Below are 22,425 nucleotides of genomic sequence, written 5' to 3' on the forward strand. Positions count from 1 at the left end.
AACAAGCAACGAAAAGAACGATCATTTCGTCTATTTCCACTTTTTTCCCTGCATTTCTTTTCATTATATATCTTTAGTCGTATATTTTACCGTAATTATATACCTTAGATACCTGTATAAAGTTTTATACATACTAAAACTATTACTCAAAAATTATAGGTATAAATATATAGATTAATGGTTATCATATGGAGACTAAGTTTATAAAGAATAAAAATATATAGTACGTATGAGACAAAAGAATATATTAATAGTTTATAGTGAAGACATAGTAACGTCGACTAATTTAATGTTATATGTAAACTAAACTAATAACATTTCTAGATAAAACAAAAATGCTTTTTCTAAGCTGTTATTTTAAAAAGTTAGAAATAAGAATAACAATTCGTTTTAGTAATTATATTACTATTTTTTTGAGCTAACTCCTGCTGATAACGCATCATCTTGATGCATAGATGTATATTTCAAAAAATTTGAGTCATAGCTTGTTTCACTTCCACCTTGAGTAAGTAATACAGCTTCCATAGCAGCTCTCTCAGCTGCTGCACGTTCTTCAGCAGATTTAATTTCTCTTTCAATATTAAATTCCTCTTTTTCTCTGGATCGTTTTTCTTTCAGTTCTATATTTTCTTTGAATTTTATTAATAGAAGCGATAAATATTTAATAGGATCAGCAGGCTGATAGATAATAACATCAGCTATACATTTACGCAAAGCAGGTCCAACTGATTGTTTTAAATATTTAAAATCTTCAGTCACATGAACATCATCTGGACATGGTTGAAATATATCCAGGTGACTTCGAATACGAACTAAATTACCTAGACCGTCACTTTCATATTCACTTAAAGCATTTTCTTCTCGATAAATATGTTTACCTTCATTATTTATGTAGTAACGTCCACAGTTATCGTAGTAGTAAACCACACCATCTCGCTCTTCTTTTATTTTTAAAAGAATACCTGAAGAGTCCATCATAAATTCACTAGCTGTAGCGTGAGCTTTATAAACTCTCTGCCTACTTTTCGCATCGACATAATAACGACCACACTCGTCATAAAAATAAATATGCTCGCTATCGTCTGTCAAAGGAACTAACTCATTGTGTTCATTTGGTTGGTAAAGGGTAACATCGTCAGGGATTTTATATATTTTTCTACTATGTTCATCTATGTAATAAGTGCCAAGATCATCAGTATACTCTTCCTTAATATCGGCAGCACTAAGTATAGAAATTATAGATTTGTGGCTACAATCCCCAAACACTGCTAAATCCCATAAATAACATAGTTCTGTTACCAAACGTTCTCGTTCTTCTGGAGGAAGAAAATGATTAAATATTCTTAGCTGATAAAAATCTTCACACGTGCACAGGTCTTCTTCGGAAACATCTAATTTAAAATCAACCATATTATGAATATTTTTCAATGTTGTCTTCAAATTTTCTAAGGAATCAAGTCTTTTTTCCAAATATTCTTTCTTATGTTTTAAGGCCATAACTGCAGCCGAAGTCTTTTCACCTTCTAAACGCTTTATACGCTCTTCTAAAATATTAATCTTTTCTACCACTTTGCTTATTTCAAGACTGTGTCCAGCAGTTGAACGTATCATTGTCCTCAATTCTTTGCCTTTATTTTTTAGCTCTTCTAACATTTTATGACCTGATGGGGTATCAGAACTATGAAGGTCCTCAACGATTTGCTGTAAAGTTTTTGTTAAATCGCCAGTTAAATGCGGCACATTCATATTTATATATGCTGTTAATTGTATAGATACCCCGTCATTAATTTTATCTAACCATTGTAAAAGTTCATCAACAGCCTCATTTACTTTCAATACAAATTCGTCATTACTAATATAGTTTCTGAAACACCTCAATTTTTCCAATAAATGGACAGTAACTTCTTTGTGCATATCTTCTATTATTTCTAAATCAGCTATTACATTAGCTTGATCTAAATTTGAAAGCATTGAGCGATTCTTTTGCATGTACTTTTGATAATATTTTAATCGATACGACATAGCATCTATCGTATAACTAATAGCCTGATAAATTTCCTCTCTAGATACATCATAAACACGTTTTTTAAAATTTTCTAATTCATTTACAGCGTGTAACCATTGTAAGTGGTAATCAACAATAACATCTATAATTTTATTTTTAGAATCAGTTTGAAGTGCAGAACGTATAGTACACATTGCATTAAATAAAATATCAGAGTAATCTTTTTTAGTTATAAAAATTACAGGAGTTTCATACATATGTTTAATTTCTTTAGAAATATCAAACAAAAATGCTATATCTTCCACTTTTATATTTTTTATCTCCATTTTTATAAACATGAAAAAACGTTTTTATTTTAAGTAGATAGTAATAGTATCAATTTATTCGTAATGGGAAAATTTATTTGACACTGTTATTTACAACTTTCAAATTATGACTTTAAATTTAAAAAAAGTTGAATGTCAATTTAAATAAGAAAGCTCGACTATACGATGGGATTTTTTTGAAGACTGCGGAATATTAATTTGAATTTGAATAAAAAATTAGCTATAATTTTTGGAGATAAATGTTTAAACTTCATTTATTTCAGCAATAGATTTCCTTTTATTTTGTACTGAACATTTAATATAGTTACATAATTCTGGAGTAGGCACAACCCATCCGGCCGCCGCTTTAAATACGCTTACGTACCGTTGTGGTTCGTGCATAATCACGCATGGCCAAACACTTGTTAAAACATAAAAGAAGAAGTGCTTTATTTCTGTCTTACAAGGTGCAATCATCAGTTGTTCTTAAATAATTGATCGATTACGGGCACCTAAATATCAATATTAAACTATATTGACTTTTAACCATGGCATCACAAAATAAATTATTAAACAATTTCGACTAGTATATAGATAGATATATTGGTATTGAATTATAATTAAAACAATATTTCTTTTCTAGTTAGTAGAAATTGGTAGTAAAAAAATATTTGAATGGCAACCCTGTCCGCGTCTACGATTTGTTTCTGAAAGAAGGGGTCGTCGATGACTTAGCGATTATACAGAGTTACAAAGAAAAAGTCTACTCATTTTAGTGTGCTTTTGCTGTTTATCCAATACATTTTTATAGTATAAGCATATAAATATACACAACATGGCCGGAGCTATGTTATTCGAACGATCACGCGTCTCGTCATCAACGAACAGAGACGAAGACGTCCGCATGACCGACAAAATGGTTAGCACTGGCGAGGTACCCGAAGATGACGAAGAAAACATAAGAGCTAAGGAGCAAGGCATTTTAAATCTTGGTGAAAAATATAAAAAAGAAGGAAAGGCTAAGGAGTTGGCAGAACTAATAAAAGCCACCAGACCTTTCCTTAGTCTGATAAGTAAAGCGAAAGCAGCAAAATTGGTCCGTTCACTGGTTGATTTCTTCCTGGATTTGGAAGCTGGCATCGGTATAGAAGTGCAACTTTGTAAAGAATGTATAGAATGGGCGAAAGAAGAACGTCGCACCTTCCTAAGACAGTCTCTAGAAGCGAGATTAATCGCCCTTTATTTCGACACAGGTATGTATACGGAAGCCCTAGACTTGGCCACAGCACTCCTCAAAGAATTGAAGAAATTAGATGACAAAAATTTATTAGTGGAAGTTCTCCTTTTAGAGAGCAAAACTTACCATGCACTTAGCAATTTGCCTAAAGCCCGTGCCTCATTGACGTCCGCGAGAACTACTGCCAATGCTATTTATTGTCCACCCAAAATGCAAGCAGCGCTTGATTTACAATCTGGAATACTTCATGCTGCAGATGAACGTGATTTCAAAACTGCTTACTCATATTTCTATGAAGCATTTGAAGGTTATGATGGAGCTGATAGCCCTAAAGCATTAACAGCATTGAAATACATGTTGCTCTCCAAGATAATGTTAAATCAGGCAGAGGAAGTGTCTACAGTATGTGGCAGTAAAGCAGCCCTCAAATATGCAGGCAAGGAACTAGAAGCAATGCGGGCCGTTGCGACTGCTTCACATAAGCGGTCACTCGCTGATTTCCAAGCTGCATTGAAAACATATAAACGGGAATTGGAAGAGGATGCAGTTGTTCGTGCCCATCTTGGAGCTTTATATGACACAATGTTAGAACAGAACTTATGTCGCATTGTGGAGCCATATATGCGTGTGCAAGTAGACCATGTGGCACGCTCCATCCGTCTCCCTGTAGTACAAGTTGAAAAGAAACTGTCGCAAATGATTTTGGACAAGAAATTGAATGGTATCCTGGATCAAGGTGAAGGCGTTCTTATTGTGTTCGATGAATCCCCCCTGGAGAAGACTTATGAGACTGTTCTTGAGACCATCCATCATATGAGCAAGGTTGTTGATACACTTTACCAGAAAGCCAAGAAACTTTCATAGACCTGTGTAAATTTGTTGTAGCATTAAAAATATTAATGTATATCAAGGTAACCATAAATTTTCTGTTCAAACGGTTGTAAATGAAACTATTTTTTGAATGAATGCAAAATCATCATTTGTACCACAATGTTCTAAGCTATATAGTAACATGGAAAATATCATCAAAAAAAAAGTAAAAAGTGTTTTAGAAATCGGGGAATCGCTGTGACACCAGAATCCCATGGTCTGACATCATTCATTATTGGATAGCTATTTTATTTTATTGTAAAAATATTCAATAGTTTGATTATTAAATGTTCTAATCCTCAACTTTGATTTTATATTGTCTTTTTATCTTAAGCTAGTGAAAAATTATAATATTCTGTTTTATTGAGAAAAATAAAAGGTGTTCTCCAAATGTTGTTTGTTGTTCTTCACCTTACACGTACGCCCATGCCGTGATTTAGCAAGTCATGTTATTTTAACTGCTGGCATTTTGGCAAACAACACTGATTCATGAATGTACAATTTGTGCTAAGTATATTTTAATTTGTATATTAAATATCTTTATGAAAGCTGTAGTTCCCAAATACTTTTACAATGAATACAATATTTCTATAAATAGACACGTAGTACATGATAAATATAGATAGCTAGAGCTTAGAATAGTATCTCCGTAGCCTTTTCGTCCTATTAAGGTAGGAAGGCAACTTGTCAAGGCGATAGCAAAAGTAGTATAATGGCCGTGTAAGGCACTTCGTTAATATACCTATTAAGGTAGATGTATTGAATTGCAGACTTGATTTAGCATAGCCCAGTATATAGTAGATACTTATATAATACAAAATCTGTGCTGCTTATGTAATAAAAATCACATTAATACGTAAAAAATTAAATTTTATTTCAGCATATGATTTTCATTAATATGAAATCTTGGGTTTGAACTTTGAGTAAGTTTCACATCTAAATGATCATGTAGGTGTTCTAATACTATACTTACACATAAAAACATCATGTGTGCGTTGACACGGATGACGCCATACATAAACCTTCGCCCACATTTTCCGTAAATGGTCTAAATTTCTGGATTTTTCTTAGTTTTTTGTCATCATTAGTTGTATCAATTTGTTGTATTAGTTTAAATTTTGTGTTACATAGCCATTTATAAACCATTAGATTGCGTACTATACAGTACCTAAATGACTTCGTGGGATTATTACTATTTATATAATGGACAACGAACTATATAAAAAAAAAGTCAAAATCAGCCAACTTAGCATGTTTCCTAAATTGATTCAATCGAGAATCGATCCCGGATTGTTTAAGTGAAGCAACGCTTTTATAACTGCAAACAGGGGTCATCAATCGTTATAATAAAATAAATAATTTAATATAAAAAATATTTTAATTGGAATCATATAAAAATACAAAGATAGATTACATATCACATTGGTAACATTTGAAATTAAATATTCTTTATACATTAATCATATTTAATTGTTCTTAGGCAAGTGAAATGCTAGATACAAGGAAATACATATTTATGAAATAAAAATGTTAATATAACACAAAGTTATAAGTAGGCAGTCTCTTATTAACTTTGCGTTATATTGAAGTAGATTTTTTAGAATAAGTAATAAGTCCCGTTAGATAACGTCACCTAATAATAAAACTAAGCGATGCATAGATACACAACGCAATGAAGTCAATGGTCACAGGCCAGCGAGAATAAAAACAAATAAACATTTCTCACTTAACATAAACTTAATCTAAATTAAAATATAAAATGACGACCTAAGGTGCTGACAACTTCATAAATATGTAAGTACGCAGTACCGACCTCTATACATATATTCGTTGAAGCGTTTTTAACCCGTTTCATTTGTGTGCACAGTAATGTACTTTTGTATTAGTCATCTTATATTTTCAGATTCTAACACAGATTACAAACGCTAGTACTAAGTGCGAGTACATTGAGACTTTTTATTGTTTTTAAAAAAAAACTACAATACTACATAATTGTGTATTGAACTATGTTGTTTCATTTGAGATTTCAAGAAGTATGTAATTGGTAGATCGCATATAGTTTCGTCAGTAAACAGTAGTTCTCGAGTGGTTGATAGGGACAATTAAGTGTTAACGATCTCGTACCGTTTATTTTTCCTTGTACATTTTCAGTATCGATATAAAATAAGTACAGAATATAGAGAGATAAGAAGGAAACTACATAAGGGATTAGATTTAAAAATTAAATAGGCAGAAATTATATCATTATTGAATTTTTATATTTTTCCATGGGTTTGTTTCATCAAGGAAATTACATAGCTTCGCCTCCACAAAATTCTTTATCGCATACATGGGAAATGTAACAGCTATCTTTCATATTATCTGCGTCCACTTGTTTAATCATGTATATCATTGTACACAAATAATTTTTATGAGAATATGAAACGAGAGATGTATGTAGAGATATAGGTATTTCAGGGTGGATCTTAGGGCACGATTTATATTGCACCTACTCTAGTATGTATATAAGTCTTCGATGGGGGCAAAGGAGTACGAGATATTTTTTGCACCCTACCACTGGACAATACCCAGGTTTGTCTAATGGTTCCGTAAGGCACCTGACGTCAAGGTATATATGTATGTATATATGTGTGTATATATGTATATAATTTTTATATATTTTTAATTTGCAAAAGATGCTTTTTTTAATTATAAAGCACTATTATACCTACTTGTACAACAATTAGTCCATTACATTAAGGTTGTCTTGAAAAGATTGCTCTCAGCAATAAGACCGCCTTACTGTACTTATACAATTTTATCGTTATGTTTGTAAATTGTCTTGTTTATTTCCTATATTGTATAATGCAAATAAAGTATACTTATTCATTCATTCATATATAACTTGTATGATAAATTACTACTTGGTTATATCTTAATACTATTTAATCTTTATTGCCTACACCTTAACTTTATATGCGTGAACAAGGGGATGACAATCACAAGAGGTTTCGAGATTTGCTGAAATTACAGCCATTCCAAGCTCTCTAACAGGGCTAGGGTAAAATATAGTCAATCCAAATAATAGTAAAAAAAAATTCATAATAACTATTAAAAATTATAATCTTGCCGGTAGCGTGTATTATGAGAGACCTAATTATAACTAGCGGAGTACTGAAGTGGCAATTATCATTAATTAATGGTCGTTTAACAATTTACCTCTGATACGTGAACGTGTACCTATTGATATATATTCCAATTGTGGTTGCGTGGTGACAACGCCAACTAGCGATAGTAATTATCGTGTAGTTTGATAATAATTGTATATTTGTAATAGAAACGATTATGGAACTAATTATTTGATTTTTTTTTCAATTGGTGTAAATGGTATGGTAATCCCGTCTGCGCTAACGGGATACGCTGGCGGAGCACCAGTGAAGGGTGATAGATGAGAATGAAAACAGGCCAGTTAGCCCATCATGATGAATTCATCGGGAATTAACCATGATAGTATCCAGGGGAAACCGCGAGCAGGTCGACTTGGTTGGGTATATTGCTAGCAATGAGTTTCTCAGTCTCTATTACTAACAATCCCTTTCCCCCCTAGTTATTTGATTAGAATTGTGTTCCCGCTACCATTAGTATGTGTGTGACTGCTAACTCTCGAAGATTGAACATTCAATCATTCCAGTAGCGATTTAATAATTAAATTGAAGATGCCTCGTTTAAAAGTGAAACACGTGTCGCGAAACATACGTGAAAGAAATAATGGTCGGAGATTGATAGTTAATATAGAATGTTGTGAAACTTTTGGTAGTAATAGTGGTGATCAATCTTTGAGTATTGGTTGTCACATACATACTAATGGCAGCGGAATTAAAATAATTAATATCGATCAATCAAATAATTTTAGATAATCAAATAACCAGTGATATGGACTTCAGTAAGATAACACCTAGTTCTGGAGGTAGATATGTGTTCACCAGTTTTCACCAGTGCGTTAAATACCAGGCATGTAAATTAATAAAAAATGTAACAAACATTTAATCATTATTAATTTGTGATATTATTATTTTTATTCATTGTAATATCACTTACGACTAAATTAAAATGTTATTTTTGTTCACTGTGATTTAATGTCGCACTCACAATTATTTGCAAATGAAATTTAAATATAAATTATGATTTTCATGATAAAAGCGAGCGAGAATAGACTTTAGTGCAGTGCAATATCTTCGTTTCACTCACTATGTACAGGCCAGACAGCAGTTTGTTGCGATTTCATTTTATTGTTAACCGAGCGGTCTATATATGTAGATAGATAGATAGATAATTTATTTACATTACTTACAGCACACAAATTACAAAAAAAAAAAACATACACATAATACACAGTAAAAGAGATAAAAGAATGAAAATAGAAAAGCACAAAACAAAAAAAAAAAAAAACAAAATATATAAACTAACAATTCCCTTTCTTTCCCTTCCTTCATGCGTGTGCCATAGTAACACAAAATGGTCACAACTCAGTTTATTGCTTTGCCCTTATATGAAGCTAGGTAGCAGGAGTGACGTATGATTTTCCGTAGTAAATGATATTTCACTTGTTACACGTGAACTATACAAGCCTATTAAATACCCATTTATCATCATGGAAGATTTCTTGGTTAGGTTTCCGTACACACGAGGTATATGTATATTTTCCAAAGTTCACTTTGTTATTACAGTAATATTGTATATGATGTATATTCTTGTACTAACTGGATGTAAATTTTAATTCTGTTCGCGGAAACCAAATCTGCGTGTCTACCATGAAATGAAATTCCGAAATTTCAGACGTATTTCCTGTTTTTGTTTATACCAAAATCGCACCAATAAATGGAGTTTAACATTTCGTTCGTCATACATCCTATCGTAAAAGTCAAAAGGAACAATAATTTATTATTTTTAATATTTCCAAACGGCATGTATTATGTAATTTTAACATCAAATTTGTGTTTCGTTTGGCTCCGATATTTCGGAAAACATTTCATGGTAGGCCCTCAGCTTACCTGTGGTCAGCCATAACATTATTAAAAAAATCATAAACTAACGCTACGTTTGAGAGGCGGGTGGGTTGTTTCAGTTCTTTTGAATTTTGAGTAGTCTTTTATTTTTATACCTACCAAGTTTAGATATAATTAAATATGAAATTATCCTATTGTTATAAAAATCATTATACTTACATTATTTGTTATTATTTGATATATTTTGTTTAATTCCGCTATCATTAGTATGCGTGTGACTGCCAACATTAATATTAATAATACATACTAGTTACAAAATATTTAAACAAAATAATTTAAATCAAATAACATGTAGCATGGGTTTCAGACAGATTACAGATAACAGATTATCATCTAGTTAAGTAAAATAATTATATTATTATTAAATAGAATTATTCCTATTATTTATTTATTTTTATTTTTTTCGTCTAACAAAGCACCTTGGGATTACTCATCAAATATTATATATTTATTTATTTACTCTTTATAATAAAACTTTGTACAATTGGCGAGCTTAAATGCCATATGACATTCTCTACCAGCTAACGAAAAGGTGAAAACAAAAAAAAAAACGCATGAAGGACAGCGCTGAAAAATATGTGACATAATTATAGTAACATATATATAGTATGAAAAGATTGATGAATGTGGAAGAAGCGAAAGAGGTTTGTTTGAATCGAAGCATGGCGTTCCATTGTTTCTGCCTAACCTAATGGGAGACAGGTGTGACAGATATGTATGTATGTATGTATGTGTATAGTGTGATCAAATGCTCAACATTTTGTATTAAGTGTTCGACTTAGTTTTTAGATATACAATATTTGAACTTAATGCTATGATATGTATTATATACAATTTACAATATTTTGCTATCCTCAAATAGTATTTGTACATCTAAATTCTAGAAGGATATTAAAACTATAATTAAAGATTATGTCCTACAAAAAAAAAAAAAAAACTAATTCAGTTGTGACAAAACAAGTTATTAGTTAGCTACAGTAAACGTTTACCATCAGGTGGGCCGTATGCTTATTTGCAACCTCAGTGGTATAAAACAATATCGTTTCAAATAACAAAATAATATTGCAAATCTGTTAAGTACTGACACAATTATGAGGTAACAAACATAAAAAAAAATACAACTAAACTGAGAACCTTTCTTTTTTAAAACGTCAAAAAAAGTCGTTTACTTTGGCACCTCTGTCCCATTAGTGTTTCTACTGTGAAGCAGTTGTGTTTACATGCCTACGTTACAGTTGAAAGGGTAAGATATGGCAGTGGATTTACAGGGTACAGAGGAATAACACCTGAATCCTCAGGAATGGCAACGCATGAGGGGTATCTTGGGCGAAACAGTATTCTCTGTTATGTCTATGGTACTGCTCATGTCTATAGGCGACGGTTACCACTTTCCATCAGGTGGACCGTCAGCTTGTTTGCCATTCTAAGTTGTATGAAAAAAAAATTCTAAGCCTTGACTTCAATCATATTTATACAAAAAAAATTAACCGGCTACCATTTATATAACAAAATATAAAAGATATTAATAAATAAATAGTGTATTGTTATTATATATTAACAATCATTTAATGCTTAGTTCCCTACTTTATTGAAATTACATGTTTTTACTTATCAGCATGTAGTGTCTAGTATACAGGGCGAAAACGGAAATCGTTAGTAAGTATTATGTAAAATTAAAAATCCAGTTATACCATAGAACATATTAGAACACAATTTTCGTAATTTAAATATTCAAAAACGACAAAAAAAATTGAGTCTACCATTAATATTTATTTATTTATTTATTCATTAAAAATAATTACAACATTATAACAGCAAAAGCCAAATCAATGTTACAAATCTAGTGTGCTAACATACAAAGTTGGGGGAAGGGATTGTTAGTAATGAAGACAGAATCCCATTGCTAGCAATATACCCAACCAGGTCGACCTCCTCGCGGTTCCCCCTGGAAACTATCATGGTTAATTCCTGATGAATTCATCATGATGGGTTAACTGGCCTGTTTTCATTCTCATCTGTCACCCTTCACTGGTGCCCCGCCAGCGTATCCCGTTAGCGCAGGCGCGGTTACCATACCATTTTCACTCATAAAAAAAAAAACATACAAAGTTATAATAAATGTATTTAACCCGACTCTAGATATATCTGAGCCGCTTCTAATATCTTTGGCAGGCTGCTACTAAATATATCAATGTTTATAATATTATTTAATAACCGCACTGCGTGAGTTAAGGAAGCGCGCTGAAGTAGGTTAGTTCTTACTGGCGGGACATTAAACGTAACCGGATGACGGCGCGCGCTAACACTTGTCGTCTTTCGACGCACGATTATTTGACGAAAATATTCAATTTCACTGACAGAACCCATTTTAAAGAATACCAACGACTTCCGTTTCACCTGTACAATACTTTAAGACGTATTGCTATCAGACAGCGTTATTTCTCCTGTTAAATTCTTCGGTGTCCTCGGGCACATCCCACCTCGGGTTCCAGAACCCGGTGGGGGTCTTGGGCCGCGCGGGGTTGTTCCTGCCGCGATGTTTCGAGCACTCGTCCATTTTCTTGGCGAGCATCTCCGGATTGTCTTTATATAGTTCATCGTAGAACTGTAAAAAAATAAATACATAAAGATACTTACTACATGTTACCAGCTAGTGACGTATTATCTATGATATTGTTTTTTTTTTTATACAACTTACAACACTAAAGAATGTTGAAAGTATATTAATTTATTTTAACATTCATAATAATAATAATAATATATATGTGTATGCATATTTGAATACACACACGCAATAAAAGGGGTTCGGATCTAAGCTTTCTTTTTTCCAAATGTTTTTGGGACGGGTTGTCTGAGAAAACCGGCAAATTAGCCGAGAATGAAGTAAATAATAATATATAATAATAATAGATTTATTTCCTCTTCACAATTCATCACAGTGAAATACAATGAGACATGCTTAAATTAAAGTAATCAAATTATAAATATAACTGTGAGAGACTGGTGCCTGAGATAGGTATAAGAATACCTGTATTACAGGTATATAAGTTAGTAAGGTACCTATATAAGTAGGTAGGTATTGTACTTATTTATTTATATAATATACATATATATTATATAAATAAATGAAATATTAAAGTATTTATGTAATACTTTAATATTTCATTTAACTGTATATTTGTTTATATATTGATAAGTGTTAATAGTAATTCATATTTTAAATATTATTTATTTATTCATTAGTACAAATATGTGTACATGGCACACTTAATGCTAAAAACATTATCTCCCAGTCAACCATAGGGAAGGGTCAGAATACTCGAATGCGGTACTACTAATTATTAATATACATAAATACTAAAATTACATATATAAACGAATATATATATATATATATATATATATATAATATATATGAATAAAAAATATATGACATATACTATATTATACACGAAATTGAGAATAATATAAAGCATATTAATAGTTGTAGCACTTCAGCTGCCCGCTAACAACAAGGTTTCTAACTGTACAGGGTTGACTGGAAAAGATCTCTGTCAGAGATAAGTCCACCCTTGAATGTCTTGAATGTATTTATAATGTGTGAACATTTATAAATACATTAACAATGTAATTTACAAGTGTAATATATATGTATATATATTTGTTTGAACGTGACAACAATAGACATGTACATGCACCATGGCCGTCACTGAATACAATTGATGCCCATGATATTTTTCATGCATTCAAATTACAAAGATTAAAAATATTGTAACATATATATATATATATATATATACCCATTATATATATATATATATATATATATATATATATATATATATATATATATATATATATATATATATATATATATAATAAAATATATAAATAGTCTGTTACGACAGAACTTAATGAAATGTTAACCAAGTTTCGATGAAATTATCATAGAAACACTTTTAATTAAATTAGAAACAAAAGCAAACATTCAATTAATTAACTAATTTTTAATTTATACTATTGCTGGAAAACAGCAAACTATAGTTGGGCCAATGTTCAATGGTTTCTTTTATGCAACTTAGAATGGCAAACAAGCGGGGGGAAAGGGATTGTTAACAATGGAGTTTGACAACCCCATTTTTAGCAATATACCCTATTAGGTCGACTTCCATGTGGTTCCCCCTGGAAACCATCGTGAAAAATTCTTGTTGAATCCTTCACTGGTGCCTCGCCGGTGTATACAGATAGCGCGAGTGGGATTACCATTCCATTATAACCCATTAAAAAAAATTGGCAAATAAGCTGAGGGCCCACCTGATGGAAAGTGGTAACTGTCGCCTAAAGACATAAGCATTACCATGGACATAACAGAGTATACTGTTTCGCCCATGATACCCCCATCCGTTGCCATTCCTGAGGACTCGGGTATGATTCCTCTGTACCCTGTAATTTACTGGGTACATAAGTTGTATAAAAAAAAACATGTACCCCGTAAATTCACACCATATCCCACCCTTCAAACCCAAACACAGCCATACAACTGCTTCACGGTAGAAACACGAATAGAACAGAGGTGGCCAAGCAAACGACTTTTGTACAAAGTCTCCCTCTGGTATTTTGTCAATGTTTTTCATTGTGTTCTATTTAAACAGATAATGACGTAGTCTATTTCATTTCAAATCAAATATTATAAAACTTACTTCTTTGCATTGGTCACAACTCCAGCCTGGCAATGCGAGTTTTTCTGCTTTTTTTCTCACAGTTGGCTCTTTGTATATAGGTTCCATTACATCTGGTTTACTAAAAAAAAAAAAAAAAATAGTTTAATATTACTATATATAAAAAAATTAAATTAATATTTTTTCTTGAATATAAACTGTTGAAGCGATGCAAATGTCTTGTCAAATAACCAAATTAACATTGCATTTATTCTGAATGCTGACCTTTATGATAATAGGTTAAAAATTATCAAAAGGCAAAGAAACAAGAAAATTAACGATATAATTGTAGAAGCAATAAACACGAGAGTAATAACAAAAACACGGTAAAATAAACAATGTAAAGTAAGAGTAATGTTACATATGACAGATTTATTTTAGTGATTACTGAAACACAGGATTGCGTTTTTAACTTAAAAAATTTTTAGTATTGAAATAATCATTTAAATCAGTTCAAAACTCATCGAAAATATCACGTAACATACACTAAAAATACTAATTCGGAACCTCATATTATTAAATAAAAAAAAAAATTCCATAAAAAAGTGACATTAACCGTGGCAATATCAATTGTTTTAAAACTACAAAACGATTTCGATTAAAATTTCCATCGAACGGAATTGAAAACATATTATTTGAGATAAAAAAAGAATTTTTCAAATCGGTTAACAAATGACGGAGTTATGAGGAAAAAAAGATAAAAAAAATACACCCAAATAGAGAAACCCTTTTTTAAAGTCGGTTGAAAAACATAAAACTTTTGTACCTTTTAACTTGGTCCTCAAATAGCGCAACTTTCGATGGATTAAATTCCGGCCTCAGTAGCGACATGCTGGAATCTATATGTACATCTTTCTCTGGCGTGTTCAGCAAATTTTTGTTCTCCGCTAATGGTTGTTTCTTAGGACTGTAAAACAACGATAATAATTTATTAAAATTAAATGCTATTTTGTAATAACCGTATTATTTGAAAACAATCGATTAGGTAAATTTACTTATTTATCCATAATCTGATCCTCAAGATCGAAGGAGTATCAAAAGTTAAAAATGGGCGGGAATTTGACACAATTTTTTTTTAATAGACAAATATACGCGCCATTTTTCAGTGTTGCAAGTAGTTCGATTGAAAATTCCCGGATCAAATTTAAAAGAAAAAAAATTACCACATTCGATTTTTCAAATTTGAATTGAAAAGTTTTAAATGAATAATTATAAATTAGTTTATAAATTAGTCATGCATATACTGTGTCTTAATATATTATACAAATAATATTAACGTAACAGTCATTATCGATTATTCTGACACTGAATACATAATTTTAAATATATTCTTAGCTGTTAATTAGGTAAATAATGAAGATAAGCATTATTATAATTCATCATGTCATCTATATGAATATCATCTGTTTATCCCGTCCTTTACACTGATAAACGTAAAGAATTTTGTGTTTTCATTTTTAACCTAACGTTAACTGTCCACTGCTGAACTGCCTTCCCCTTGGGGAGTTAGTTATATATATCTTAGTTCCATTGTCTTTCACATTGTGAATAAAAGAAACACTAGGTGTCATGTCGTACAGGGAGGTAAAGGATATGGCCTGGGAAAGAGCTGACTGGAGGAAGATGCATGAATTAGTTGCACAGATAACAGAAATGTCTTAAATTAAAAGAAGAATTACTTACTATTATTAAATTTATGAAACATACCTGAACTGCATATTCTGTTTTCCGACATTTTCCTCATTTCCCTCTAACAAATAACGTAAGAGAGATACACTATCGTTTGTGTCACAATGTGTCGAGTCTTCATCCATTAGTTTTGACTTCGGTGATTTTCGTTTAGATTTATTAACTGTTCTATAAATATTAATAAATATATTTATGACAGTAATCCCAAATGGGGTAGGCGAGGCCTTTTACGATTGTTACCATAGTGTTAAATGTTTATCATTTTTTTTATACGACTTAGAATGGCAAACAAGCTGACGGCCCACCTGATGGAAAGTGGTAACCGTCGCTTATAGACATGAGCAGTACCATGGTCATAACAGAGTATACTGTTTCGCCCATGATACCCCTCATGCGTTGCCATTCCTGAGGACTCAGGTGTTATTCCTAACGTTTTGCAGGTTAGCAAGCATTTTTATATATTGCATTTGCGCAAACTTTTATGTAGGTTGCGCTAATCGATTACCATTAGCAATTCGTATGTCTGTTTGTCACTCTAAAAATACATAAAACAGTTACCTATTTGGCTGCAGCAAATTTATGGAATCTTCTATATTGGTTGCGTCCGAGTTATCACCCATCTGATTCTCAACGGTATTTTTTTCTAATTTCACTTTTTCAGATTTGTCCCGTATAAGCGATAATGGAGCTTTGAATTTAGTGGTTGTTTTGTACCTGTAAATTTCATTATTAATGATTTAAGATTCTGTATCAAACATCTAGATGTTTTTATAAAACTTTACAATATTTGTAGTGTAGAAGTAAAAAACGATTCTCACACTTCGAAATAATCGTTTTATTATTATATTATTTATTATTTTTCATATATAGACAGTACAAATGAAAGAATGGAAGGGAGCGAAAAAGTGTTGTAATAATATAAATACAAAAATAACTATTTTCAGTGTTGCCATTAAGATAAATATATAGTATTTCATATACTAAACAATAATTTTATTTGTTACTTAATGCTTTAATAAATACTAAAAGAAGTAAGATAACTTACAAGGCTGCACAGTCAGTAGAACCGCTCGTCGGTGAAGGCAGAATGGTATCTTCACCTTCGATTGATTCTTTTTTAATAAGTGTCTAAAAAATAAAAACAATAAATTGTAAAAATTAATTCCAAATATTTGATAGACTATACTTTGAAAGTGTATTAAGAATTCAATGAGATTTTTTTAACATCATAAAGGTAGCATACAGCCTGACTGATGGTAAACGGTCACGTAGATGCCTGTAGACGCCTGGCAAACTAAAGGTATCACGTGCGCGTTGCTGACCTTGAAGAAACCTTAATACAATAATATAATACCTTATTATTTCTTTTAATAACTCCATTTTCCGTGATGTTCCAGACATTCGCCTCGACATATAATAGTCGAGGACAATTTCTTTTATTAATACCGTTAACTGTCCACTGCTGAACATAAGCCTTCCCCATAAGAGGAGTTTTGCCAGTAGTTGCCACGCTTGGCAGGCGGGTTGGCAACCGTAGTTAGGCTTTTGGAGATGTTTTAAGAGGGATGCTGCTGCCCATCCCTCGCCGTCTCTTTATACTACAAGCGAAAGATTCAAAGATAAATTTCTACATATCTACCTCTGCTTCAGCAGTCAAGCTGTGTTCGCTGTAGAGGATGGAATGTGGTTATACAATCTATAGTGTCAATACTATACGTATATTTAATTTGTTTGAATGGATTTTTTAAAATTCTTTTACCAATAGAAATGTACAGTAACATGAGCTATATATTATTTTCGAAAATTCTATCTACTCATGTTATATTAAACAAGCAGCCCGCCCCAGGTTTGCATGGGTGAAATGCTAAAATATGTGTTCATTTACAACATCACGTTAGAAACCTCTAAATTTGTCAGTGTTTCTCTACAATATTATATATAAACCTTCCTCTTGAATCACTCTATTTATTAAAAAAAAAAAAAAACCGTTTTAAAATCCGTTGCCTAGTTTTAAAGATTTAAGCATACATAGGGACGGACAGACAGCGACAGCGACTTAGTTTTATACTATGTAGTGATTACGGGTTTGTGTGTGACGAATTTTACCGCCAGATATTCATTGCGTTAATCCACTTAAAAATGGTGTATATTTTATCGAGAACGATAGAGCAAATTAAAAGATATAGCTTGACCCAGCCATTATATGAAGTAATGTAGAATAAAGAGGTCTATAGGTCTTCCTTAAGCGAAAACAACTACATATTTTTATAAATTAAGATTACTATTTTAACTACAATTATATTATATTTCGACTACTAATACATTGATTGTGTTACCTGTACATTGAATTTATCATTTTTCACTCTGCTGCCTCCGAAAAATTCTGGAGAACTGGTGAGATCCACAGTACTGGACGGTTTCAAGATCGTCAACGGCAGACGCGACTGTTTCCACCTACTGTTAGGCTTGTTTCTGGGCGGTGTATGATGAGATAACTTCATGCTTTTCTTCTCTGGTGTAGGCCTTTGTGAAAAGATTACATTGAAATGAGATATAGATGTGTGTGTGTGTGTGTGTCTAGTTATGGGCCAAAGATTGCATTGGCATACAGATTTATCGCATTTCAATCTATACACTTCTAAAGCCTTAGTTTGACAAACAGCGAAATTAAACTTAATGGTGTTGATTCTTATTATATATATATATATATATATATATATATATATATATATATATATATATATATATATATATATATATATATATAATAGAATCACTAAAACTAGGGCCTTCTAAAGCATATTTTGCATCGAGTCACAAATGAAAAGGGTACATTGAATTTTTTTTGTCTAGAACTACCTGTGTTATTAGTTATTGGAGCCCAGGGTACGCAATTCATTGGGATTTTTTTTTATGGGTGATAATGGAATGGTAACCCTACCCGCGCTATTGATATACACCGGCGGGGCACCAGTGAAAGATGATAGGTGAGGATGAAGGGTCAGTTAGCCTATCGTGACGAATTCAACAAGAATTGTTCACGATGGTTTCAAGGGGGAACCACGTGGAGGTCGACCTGATATTGCTAGCAATGGGGCTGTCGAACTCCATTGCTAACAACCCCTTTCCCCCCAATTCATTGGGACTGTTTGTATTTGTTTGTGAATACTTATCAGCTTCATTCATAATTACGGTGGTTTGCCGTCACAATGCAAGGAAACATTTGGCAATATGGCTTCTTTTTTCCACATAGGAGATTATTAGTGTTTCAACTCACACACACAACAACACACAAAAAAAAAGAATTGTACTTACCAACTATCTGGACATTTCTTCTTGTCTGAAGAATTTGTTTTATTTATGTTTGTAATACTAGAAAATTTACGAGTTTGTATAATAGGACTTTTACGGCCGGTGGGTGTACCCTCTATCTCCATTAGAGATTCCTCTTTGATTAACATATCGTCTAATTTTGGTGCTTCACTCTCAGGGCTGTACACTTGAGATTCAGGCTCCGTTTTAATGTTGGCTGGCTCCCCTTCACTAGGTGGAGTTAATGTTGCAGCCTCACCACATAGTATTTTAAAAACCTCATTCACTATCTTGAAATTCTTGGTCTCATTCAATTTGGTAAGTGCTGATGCTGAAATAAATGTAATTTATATTTTAATATTAGCGGCCCGTTCCGGCGTCGCACGGGTGGACATTTTTACATTTTAAAAAGTGGCCATTAAGATTGTACACGCGACGGAAGCTTAAAAATGGAGTAACTTCTCCCGTTTTCCCAACATTTCCCTTCACTGCTTTGCTCCTATTGATCATAGCGTGATGAAAAGTATACTATAACCTGCCCAGGAGTATGAAGAATAATTGTCATTAAAATCCGTCGGGTAGTTTTTGTTACTATAATGAACATACAGACAGACAGACAAAAATTTTACTGATTGCATTTTGACATCAGTATTGATAACTAATCACCCCCTAATAGTTATTTTGAAAATATATTCCATGCACAGAATTGACCTCTCTACAGATTTATTATAAGTATAGATAGATAAAGTTAACCAGCCTTTATATGTATTTTAGTACCCTATGATCCCAGCATAGAATGAGCCACCTTTTCCTTTCACCTGAATAAAGTAAGAGGCCACTAAGGGAACTTTATGGTCAAGGGATAGGCAGCAATGTCTCTCTTAAAACATCACCAACACTAGAAAATGCTCCTTATTCAGGTCTATGTTCAGCAGTGGGCAATTAATGGCTGATATAATGCTGATGATAATTGAAGACATGTATGAATGAAGGTGATATGTTGCATTTTTAGATATTCCTTATTCTATGCATAGATGAAGGTGTTATGTGTATACTAACATAACTTACATTTGATTACAATAACTTATTGTGATTAGTATGCCCATAACACCTCTGTATCAATCTGAAATGTGATATATCATTTTCATCCATTCATATGTTCAATTTTGATAATAAATGTAGACAAAGATATTTTCACATACATCTATATAAATTATTATATTGAAACTTACCAACGGATTGGATAATTTTGTCCTTTGATGCAATGATTTTTTTAAGAGATTCAGAACTGCTACAGTTATTACTGAAAATAAAATTAAAATATAATTTATTTAACTGTTCTTTTTAGTTGTTATTTTAACACAATATAATACTACATTAATGTCGTAGTAGATTTTTTTACATAATTACCTTTCACATTTTACTTTTTGCTCTATGAATTGGATTTTATAATTATTTAACTGTTCAAATTCGAGAAAAAGTTCTGAAAGACAAAAAAATATTTATTTATTAATTAATTAGCTGTTATGTGAAAAATTAAAAAAGTATTTAGAGCCTCCCATACTAACATAGAATGGTAACCTGTCATGCTAGTACTACAGGCTCTTTTTGGCATTTTTCTGCCCATGTTACTTTGGGAAAAATGTTTATTTTTAATAGTAGACTTAAAAGAATGCTAAAGATTTCAATATAAGGGCTGCCAGACCTCATTACTAATAATTCTCCTCTCTAGTTATCAGCTTACAGAATTTGAAAGGTTTAAAAAATTGATGTAAATAAGTGCTTAAAATTAACATATAAGTCTTGGAAAAAAAAGGGGAAGAACAAAATTTGAATTCAAAATATAAATTTTAACTTGTAATTTCGTATCTCTAAAAGTTATTAATAGATATCTATATTTAAAAAGTTTCATTTACTATTACCACCTCTTTATGTTTTTGATATTTGTAATTTTGTAAAATTACTTTTTTAAAAAGTTTTTATATACACTAGTAAAAAATAACTAAGAAATACTCAAAATCCAGATAAATTAATTGTAGGTGGTCTACAGGTAGGTGTTCTAACACAACATGATTTAAAAAATTTTTATGTAAACTGCCAATTAAGGATTGTGATGTCAGACAGTTGTAGTAACAATTAAATAACTGGCTTAATGTGAAACCATTTTATATCATAGACAAATATCAGAATCATAATAGTGGTTAACAATAATATATTAAAGTAGTATGTGTATGCAACATTTTATTGAGTGCAATATTTTGTTTTTATTAATGTTAATTTTGAATTTACCTTAACTACTTAAGTTAATAATGGACATTTAATTTAGCCACTGATGACAATTATTTTGACATATTATGTATAAAATGACTAAGTCATAGTATTTTAATATTGTTTGGATATCAGTACCTTATTGAAACATGTAATTTAACAAAGGAATAGATATTCATGAATTATGATAAAACAAAATATGTTAGAATTGTAAAGTTTACTCATTTTCCATCAAGTAAGCCATCAATTTTAAAAATCAAGTTTTTAAGAATATATGTTTTATAACTAGGTCAAATAAGTTTAAAAATTATATTCATGTTAAATCTTTTGAAGAATAGAAAAAAGAAATCTATATACCAGATGCTTCTATCTTTATATACATGGATAAAGCAAGTGCTTTATCTACTTTTATAACTTGTTACATGCGTACATGCAATTTCGGAGATTTCGGAGAACTTCTCTCTCTCTATATTACAGTCTATATTCTTATAAGTTAGTTTGTCTCCTCCGGATGCTGTATCTTTCCATTGATTTGTATCATCTAACTTCCACATTCTGAACCAATATAGCAGTAGTAAAATGTTGCATTTTACAAACATTACAAATTGTCTATTTCCTCATACCTTTGCAGTGTGTTAAACTTTGTTGCAAATTTGTTTCCAGTATGGTTATAATCGAAGCCATTATTTTAGCAGATAGCCTTCTAACAATTCCTAAAACTGCCAAAATTGTATAACATTTATTTAATCAAACTTTACAAGCAAGTAATATAAAACCTAAATAAAAAGTCAATAAAAGAACATGAAATAAACAAATAAAATTACGAAAAGAAAATTAATGACATACGATGACATAGTGAATGACAGTCCTACAGAGTAAATTTCATTGCAGAAACGACAGTGTGGAAAAAACCTGGGCAAAATTGGTTATCTCTTTCTTTCTTATGCTAAATTTAGTAGTGCATAAAGAATGAGAA

At 31.5% G+C, this 22,425-nt stretch overlaps 3 protein-coding genes across 4 annotated transcripts; 1 reads left to right on the forward strand and 2 right to left on the reverse strand.

Annotated features, from left to right (window-relative positions):
- Window positions 1-405: 405 nt before the first annotated feature.
- On the reverse strand, window positions 406-2,381 carry LOC113520829 (uncharacterized). The gene has a single exon (XM_026906237.3). It carries the CDS (start codon window positions 2,341-2,343, stop codon window positions 406-408), a length of 1,938 nt encoding a protein of 645 aa, XP_026762038.3. The 5' UTR covers window positions 2,344-2,381.
- A 609-nt stretch (window positions 2,382-2,990) lies between these two features.
- LOC113520528 (26S proteasome non-ATPase regulatory subunit 11) lies at window positions 2,991-4,808 on the forward strand. Its single transcript, XM_026905884.3, has one exon. It carries the CDS (start codon window positions 3,146-3,148, stop codon window positions 4,409-4,411), a length of 1,266 nt encoding a protein of 421 aa, XP_026761685.1. The 5' UTR covers window positions 2,991-3,145; the 3' UTR covers window positions 4,412-4,808.
- A 1,571-nt stretch (window positions 4,809-6,379) lies between these two features.
- Window positions 6,380-22,281, reverse strand: LOC113520519 (uncharacterized). Of its 2 annotated transcripts, none has more exons than XM_026905868.3 (11): window positions 22,073-22,281; window positions 20,592-20,664; window positions 20,414-20,484; window positions 19,185-19,512; window positions 18,206-18,392; window positions 16,915-16,997; window positions 16,428-16,583; window positions 15,888-16,037; window positions 14,947-15,087; window positions 14,163-14,262; window positions 6,380-12,067 (listed from the first exon to the last, which is right to left on the reverse strand). In XM_026905868.3, the coding sequence occupies exons 1-11, from the start codon at window positions 22,131-22,133 to the stop codon at window positions 11,888-11,890; spliced, it is 1,530 nt and encodes a 509-aa protein (XP_026761669.2). In that variant the 5' UTR covers window positions 22,134-22,281; the 3' UTR covers window positions 6,380-11,887. The 2 variants fall into 2 exon arrangements, with proteins under 2 accessions (XP_026761669.2, XP_031766276.2); XM_031910416.2 differs by lacking the exon at window positions 22,073-22,281 and adding an exon at window positions 21,807-21,846.
- Between the last annotated feature and the right edge of the window lie 144 nt (window positions 22,282-22,425).

This window comes from Galleria mellonella, unplaced genomic scaffold (assembly GCF_026898425.1).
Source record: "Galleria mellonella isolate WM207_F2 unplaced genomic scaffold, CSIRO_AGI_GalMel_v1 utg80, whole genome shotgun sequence".
In the NCBI taxonomy this organism is placed as follows: domain Eukaryota; kingdom Metazoa; phylum Arthropoda; class Insecta; order Lepidoptera; family Pyralidae; genus Galleria; species Galleria mellonella.